Source organism: Pseudomyrmex gracilis, unplaced genomic scaffold, assembly GCF_002006095.1.
Source record: "Pseudomyrmex gracilis isolate BER0280 unplaced genomic scaffold, ASM200609v1 scaffold_178, whole genome shotgun sequence".
Classification (NCBI taxonomy): domain Eukaryota; kingdom Metazoa; phylum Arthropoda; class Insecta; order Hymenoptera; family Formicidae; genus Pseudomyrmex; species Pseudomyrmex gracilis.
This window is the reverse complement of record NW_018020762.1, coordinates 248,164-255,038: the sequence shown is the minus strand read 5'-3', so window position 1 is coordinate 255,038 and position 6,875 is coordinate 248,164. Positions and strand designations below refer to the sequence as shown.

Below are 6,875 nucleotides of genomic sequence, written 5' to 3'. Positions count from 1 at the left end.
TAAATTAATTTTATTTTTTTATAAACAAACATATGTTGTTTTTGCTCCTTAAAAAAAAAAAAAAAAAAAAAAAAAAAAAAAAAAAAAAAAAGCCAGCGAGAATCGAACCCTAGTCTCCAGCGTAGCAGTCCGGTACCTAACCACCTGCGCTACGCCGCCTTTCTAGAATATATTACTAACTTAACGATATATAAGCTACACTTCGCTATATAATTTAAATCGAGTTTTCTCGAAAATGGCTGAGAGGTGCGCCCTATCCTTTTGCTCAAGTATTCTTCTACTAGAGTACTATACAACAAAAAAAACCTTATTGAAATCGGTGACCCGAGGTTCGCGATTTCCCCTTGTAAGTTTATATGTGTGTTATTCCAAAAATATTGAACGCGAATAAAAATAAAATTTTACTTTTCTCTTTGTACTACGTTTTTGCATATGTTTCTTTTTTAAACAGCAATAAATACGTATGTAACTTTTTACGTCTAATAAATAAAAAGTTTGAATTTTAGAGAGAAATTAATGCCAGCGTGTGTGTGTACATATACATACACACGCGTGCAGAGTGCGCTGTAAACGCTAAATAAACGTGTTCTGCTCAGTTCTGCTTTTTACACGTGCGGGTTACAGAAATCCAGCAAAATTTTAATAAAACAAAATACGGGGAAAACCCAATTTACTTTATTTTTAAGAAGAAAAGTAAACTACTTATTCATCAATTGTTTTTTTCTGGTTAGTGTATATTTTATTTAAGTTTGATTAATATTATTTCTCCCTAACCTCTGCTTTCTACATAATCTTTTTTTAAAAATACATGTTACAAGTAATTTTCTTACAGTATAATTTTATTTAAGCGTATTTTATTTTATTTATTTAAGTGTGTAATTGTATAAGAATAAAATTTGGAAAAAATGGAGGATGAACCAATGGAGGGTGTCGCGATTGAGGATGAGGGTAGCAATCTGAGCAGCGAAGAACCCACGAACAAAACAAGTTCGAACAAAAATAAAACAAAGACTCGATCGAAAGTATATCTCCCAGGAAAATCTTTGAAAGAAGGAGAAGAACTTGTGGTAGATGAGTCAGCGTATAGACTACTACATCAAGCACAAACAGGTGCACCTTGTCTTAGCTTTGATATAATACCAGATGACTTGGGTAATTCAAGAGAGACATATCCTCTAAGCATGTACATGATTGCTGGTACGCAAGCTGCCAAGGTACATGTCAATAATCTCTATATCACCAAAATGTACAATTTACACAACAAGCAGCATTCAGAAGATTCAGACGATTCAGAAATTGAATCAAGTGATTCAGAATACGATGAAGATCATAAGCCACTTATGAGTGCTGCTTCTATAAAACATCAGGGATGTGTTAATAGAGTAAGGTAAATAAATGTTACATAAGAAAAATAAATTGTCATTATTATGTGTTGGAAGATTCATATCTAGAAACTGTTTTTTTTTGTTTTTATAGATGTACAAAAGTTGGCGGAACAGTCCTAGGTGCTAGTTGGAGCGAACTTGGACGTGTAAATATTTGGAATTTACAAGAGCAGTTAAACGCAATTGAAAATCCTACTTTGCTTGCTGCGTATAACAAAAACAACGAAGACATTAAACCATTATACACATTCAAAGGCCATCTTTCTGAAGGATTTGGTCTCGATTGGTGCCGTGCGGAACTTGGCACTCTAGCATCTGGAGATTGCAAGGGTAACATTCACATATGGAGAGTTGACAACACCGGCTCGTCTTGGCACGTCGATCAAAGACCGTACAATTCACACGCTCCGCATAGTGTGGAAGATTTACAATGGTCGCCAAATGAAAAGAACGTACTTGCGTCGTGTTCAGTTGACAAAAGGTTTGCAAAGATCAGATTTTTCACGTATTTTACATAATACAATTTAAAGATTAATCTGATTATGATTTTATCATTTTTTGCGTGTGTCAAAAAACAGCATAAAGATTTGGGACACTCGAGTGAGTCCGCAAGATGCGTGTATGTTGACAGCGTCCGGTGCTCATTCGGCCGACATCAACGTTATTTCATGGAATCGTACAGAAAGTCAGTTTATGGTATCAGGCGGTGATGACGGACTGCTGTGCGTATGGGATTTACGGCAATTTGGACAAAATGGTTCAAGTCCAATTGCTACTTTCAAACAGCACACCGCGCCGGTCACCACTGTGGAGTGGCATCCTACAGAAGCTACAGTGTTTGCTTCTGGCGGAACTGACGATCAGATTGCTCAGTGGGATTTGTCGGTTGAAGCAGATAACGTGGACGAACCTCAAGACAGTGAATTGGCCAAATTGCCACCACAGTTGTTATTCATACATCAAGGACAATCGGATATCAAAGAATTACATTGGCACCCACAGTGTCCAGGTACCATAATATCAACTGCAAATTCTGGTTTTCACATATTCCGGACGATTAGTGTGTAACGCTAAAAAAAATAAAGATATTGTGTATATAAATGTGTCCTCCGTAATGGTTAAATTTCATAAAACCTCTGTTTTTATGCCGTACATTTTTTAATCTTTTTTTAATTCAAATTATTTCTCTATGTAAATTTTATTTGAGCAAGTGATATTTTTAACACGAGATAAGATTATATATTATCTTGATATATATGTATATCAGCGCGCGCCTGTGTTGTGCTACACATTTTTAAAATTTTGATAAATTATAAATTGAGTTTTTGTAAGGATAACAGCAAACAATTATTGCAACCACTCACATTTTGTACTTCAATATTATTTTTATAAAATATATTAAATCATCATTAGATTATTTATTTGTTTATTAATAATAAGGACAATAGATGCCTTATGGTAGGTCTTCCATGGGGACAATTCCATGGATTTTGCATTTCCGCCATTTGCATTATCAGTCTCTGCATCTCGCTCATGTTCAAAGCTGTGCCGATCATGACCGCGCTACGACACGCTCTCGACGCCAGCATTTGTCTCACACGACTCGGGCGATACATGTGACTTTCCTTAATCTCGTTACCCGCTTCCCTGATGAGAAACACCATTTCCTCTATATCCTCTTGACCAAATTGCCAATTACCGCTCACAGGTATTTCTGTTAATTCTATCTTCTTGCCGGGCTCAGCTAAAAACAATAAACTGATTTACGCTAGAAGTCACTATTATTGGAGATCACATAAGAAGATACCTTGCTCGTTGATATTGAAGGTAAACCCATTATCTTCAAACGTTTGTCGATGATCAATGATTATTGTTTCATTCAACGCGGACAAGTTCATTGACTTCGGTACGATAAGCTTTTGAGTTTTCAGCTTTGTTTCGTTGCTGAGCTTCTCAAATCGAAATTTTTCATCCGTGGCATGTTGATCAATGATAAAAAGATCATCTTCTAAACGAGCTATTATGAAACCAAGATTAAACTGACCTATTATCTTCATCTACAAAACAAATGATTAAGAGTTTGAAAAATTTAAATATATTTAAATTTTATATTTACTGTCACGTAAGTCCATTTTTTATATAACAATTGTATAGTTTTTAGATGTGCGCGCACCTTGCCAAACGAATCTCTCGTTAATTCTCTTTGTAATTCTTTTTCGATCTCTTGCTGATCGGCTTCCATTTGCACTCTGTATTTTATTCTTTTTTCTCGATTAACAGGTGCCGCAATTACGTTCTCTTTTTCTTGTAATTTTTTTTTTATTGCTGATATACTTATCGTCATTTCTACGTCAACAGGTTTTTTTACCGATCTGATGTTGGTCTGAATATCATCACTTTGTGATAAGGAAGACGATAGTTGCAATCTTTTAGCTGGAGGATTCGCGCAATTAGACGAGATTGTTCTTTTTAAACCGAAATTTAATTCCGTTAAAGTTTTCGTCGTGAAGTTCCCTTGCAGTTTGTCCCATTTCGTCGTTAAACTGTGTTTGAGCGTTGCCAATATAAGACGTTCTTGCGTGAAAAATATTGTTCTCTTGTCGGGAGTAACGTTAACGTCGGCGCACTGTCGATCCAACTTGATATTTAGAAGAACAAACGGATATTGTTTATTGTTGTATCTATGATAAATATTGTTTATCAGTTTACTGACTTTCGTGAGATCGCACGGTCGTCCGTTCACATACAAGAACTGTCGATCGGGGGCGGAACGTCCGATCGTGTGATTACAAGTGCTCACGTAACATTCCCAGTCGAAATCCACGGTAACGTCATTGGGCAAATTATATTCCTGCAATACTGTTTCGTCCGGATATTGCAACTCGAGTTTAACAATATTATCAACGGACTTTTTTCCAAACACGCAATTTATGTTGTCCAATATATTGTTGGCGCTTCTTGTGGCCATTACGAGATTGGGTGATTTGCCCGATATCGAATTGTGACACGTAATTCTGATGTTGGTGGAAATTAAGCAGTAGCTGTACAGAACCTGAATAGCGCGCGCGTACTCTTTCTTCAAATTCTTTTGAAACTCTTTTGCTCTCACGGGTAGATTCTTGAATATGTTTGTTACATGTACGGTCGTACCCTTGTCTCTGGCGCACGGTGTCTTCTTTACAAGCACACCGTTCCGATCGAATTCCAATTTAAATCCGTGATCGCTCGACGGATGTCGAGTGACAACAATCAGCTCGGACAAAGCGCACAACGAGCTCAATGCCTCGCCACGAAATCCGAATGTGTTCACTTCCACCAAGTCCGTAAACTCTCGTAACTTCGAAGTATGATGTTTCAAACCTGCGTGAAATGGGATTAGAAAAAGAAAATTATTACGTTTTTTTTTTTAAATTGTTTCAACAGATCGAGATACATTGAGATTCCAAATAATTGTCCAAGTTGTGCTCTCTTTTACATTTGAATTTAATTATGTCTTATACAATATTGATTTCTCTCTCTCTCTCTCTCTCTCTCTCTGTTTACTGTTTATTTTATAGACTTACCTAAGCCTTCAAAATCCTGCTCTAAAATACCACTACCATTATCACTGACGCTGATGCAAGTTTTCCCATAATCTGTGAGTTTCACGTCAATCACCGTAGCACCACTATCCAAGCTGTTTTCCACCAATTCTTTGATAGCGACTGCGAGATCAAGCACTACCTATAATACATAAAATATATACATAAAATATTTACAATATTCAAAGTCACGTGTTTTATTTAACAAACTGACTTTTAATAAATTATGCTATATACTCTCTCTCCTTTCTCTTTACAACGACCTTAACCTTACCTGGCCCGAGCAAATGTGATGGATCGTTTCTTTACTTATAGCCTCTATTTTTTTGGACTTTTCCGTCGTTGCAACTGGCTCGTCCATTGTTTCAGTTTATTACACTTTGCATTATATACATACACGTTAAACTTATTATTAATAATTCTTTATTAATCCTCCTGTGTTGTGCACACACATGTGTAGTCTAGTAGCGTCTCATCGCTAAGTATATAAAAGTACCCGATCACATCGTCAGCTGATCAAGAGATCACGCAAGCTGAGCACGAGCAACTTTGCGATCAACGTTACGAAAACTGTTCTCTGAATCCTTTAGATTTAATAATAAATAATAATAATAATAAGTCATTACGTCGATTATTAAAAATCTACACAAAATTCGACACAATATTCGATAAGTATTGAAAATAAAAGACTTGCATAATATTTCGTCCGTTATTTATATTTATTTATTTATTTATTTGTTTATTTGTTTATTTATTTATTACCTGCCTTTCTCTCTTTATTTTATTTTACACGCTAATAAATAATCAAGCGAACAAGAGCACAAGATTTACGCGCAATAGTCTTGGTCGTTGGAAACTATGGGACGCAGAAAACGAGCTGAAATCGAGCGAAGGTATCAGGAAAGTATGTCTAGCGAGTAGGTATACGCGCCAGCTCCTGGGCGTATACCTTCTCGTATACATATAGCGCGCTTGGCCCCACCCCGCGCGCCATTACGGAGCACGCGGGGCGGGGTCAAGCGGCCATTATAGTCGCTCGCGCCTCAGCCAATCACCGCGCGACTCACGGCGCGTAGGAGGCGATGGGGGGACGCGTAGCCTCGCCCACAGATACCTCTCGCGTTACCTCTTCGCACAACATGTATTCCTGATACTTTCCTGATATTTTCGAGGCTCTTGGACGACGCGCAACTCACCTTACCCGCTCAATTCTCTTGCTATTTCTCTCTCTCTTGCTTAATTCTCTTACATTTTTTCAATAATTTGTCAATCTTTAAACAATAATTTGTAAATTTATTATAAATATACGTATGTATATAAAACACTATTTATTATTAAGGATTAATAGATGTATGTATATACAACGTACATGTAAAAATAGTTATGATAATAATGTAAGTAATCAATTTTGATGCATATAAATTTATAAATTATATATGCGTAATTATATGTATATGCGATATGACTTATAAATTATACATGCGTAACAATAAAATGTATAAGTAATTATCATATTTTGTATATTGAGAAACAATAGAAAAAGGAACAATAAATTAGATTGAGTTTGCAATGTGTTTTCCAGCACCAAGGATTTTATTATTCTGTTATTATTACATAATATTGAAAATGTTTCCATTATTTTAATTTGTTTGAGAGTCCCGGGCACACATACTGTATGAATTTATAACAGAAGTTTATATACAAATACATAAACTTTATATATCTTTTTGATAAATATATATTACATGTATATTTATTTTATTTTTATTAAATATCCTTGTGTCTATAAAATGTTACCATTAATGATTAAACTTTTGCAAGTATAACTTCAAATATAACACAAATGACACACAACTTAATATATAAAAACCAAAACAAATACCTTTTACAAATTATTCTAATTATAAAC

At 35.4% G+C, this 6,875-nt stretch overlaps 3 protein-coding genes across 5 annotated transcripts in view; 1 reads left to right on the top strand and 2 right to left on the bottom strand.

The window, feature by feature from the left end:
* Positions 1 to 546: 546 nt before the first annotated feature.
* On the top strand, positions 547 to 2,608 carry LOC109857955 (glutamate-rich WD repeat-containing protein 1). The gene is made up of 4 exons (XM_020434761.1): positions 547 to 726; positions 873 to 1,387; positions 1,477 to 1,866; positions 1,964 to 2,608. The coding sequence occupies exons 2-4, from the start codon at positions 906 to 908 to the stop codon at positions 2,451 to 2,453; spliced, it is 1,362 nt and encodes a 453-aa protein (XP_020290350.1). The 5' UTR covers positions 547 to 726; positions 873 to 905; the 3' UTR covers positions 2,454 to 2,608.
* Positions 2,609 to 2,636: 28 nt separating this feature from the next.
* LOC109857954 (mismatch repair endonuclease PMS2) lies at positions 2,637 to 5,842 on the bottom strand. 3 transcript variants are annotated; one of them, XM_020434759.1, is made up of 6 exons: positions 5,729 to 5,840; positions 5,241 to 5,550; positions 4,949 to 5,108; positions 3,559 to 4,745; positions 3,193 to 3,442; positions 2,637 to 3,129 (listed from the first exon to the last, which is right to left on the bottom strand). In XM_020434759.1, the coding sequence occupies exons 2-6, from the start codon at positions 5,325 to 5,327 to the stop codon at positions 2,804 to 2,806; spliced, it is 2,010 nt and encodes a 669-aa protein (XP_020290348.1). In that variant the 5' UTR covers positions 5,328 to 5,550; positions 5,729 to 5,840; the 3' UTR covers positions 2,637 to 2,803. The 3 variants fall into 3 exon arrangements, with proteins under 3 accessions (XP_020290348.1, XP_020290347.1, XP_020290349.1); XM_020434758.1 differs by having other exon boundaries at positions 5,241 to 5,841; XM_020434760.1 differs by having other exon boundaries at positions 3,055 to 3,143; positions 5,241 to 5,842.
* Positions 5,843 to 6,772: 930 nt separating this feature from the next.
* Positions 6,773 to 6,875, bottom strand: part of LOC109857946 (NADH dehydrogenase [ubiquinone] flavoprotein 2, mitochondrial) — a 2,045-nt gene continuing 1,942 nt past the window's right edge. The window contains exon 4 of the mRNA XM_020434742.1: positions 6,773 to 6,792. Within this exon, the coding sequence (XP_020290331.1) occupies positions 6,773 to 6,792 (20 nt within the window). The remainder of the gene's footprint in view (positions 6,793 to 6,875) is intronic.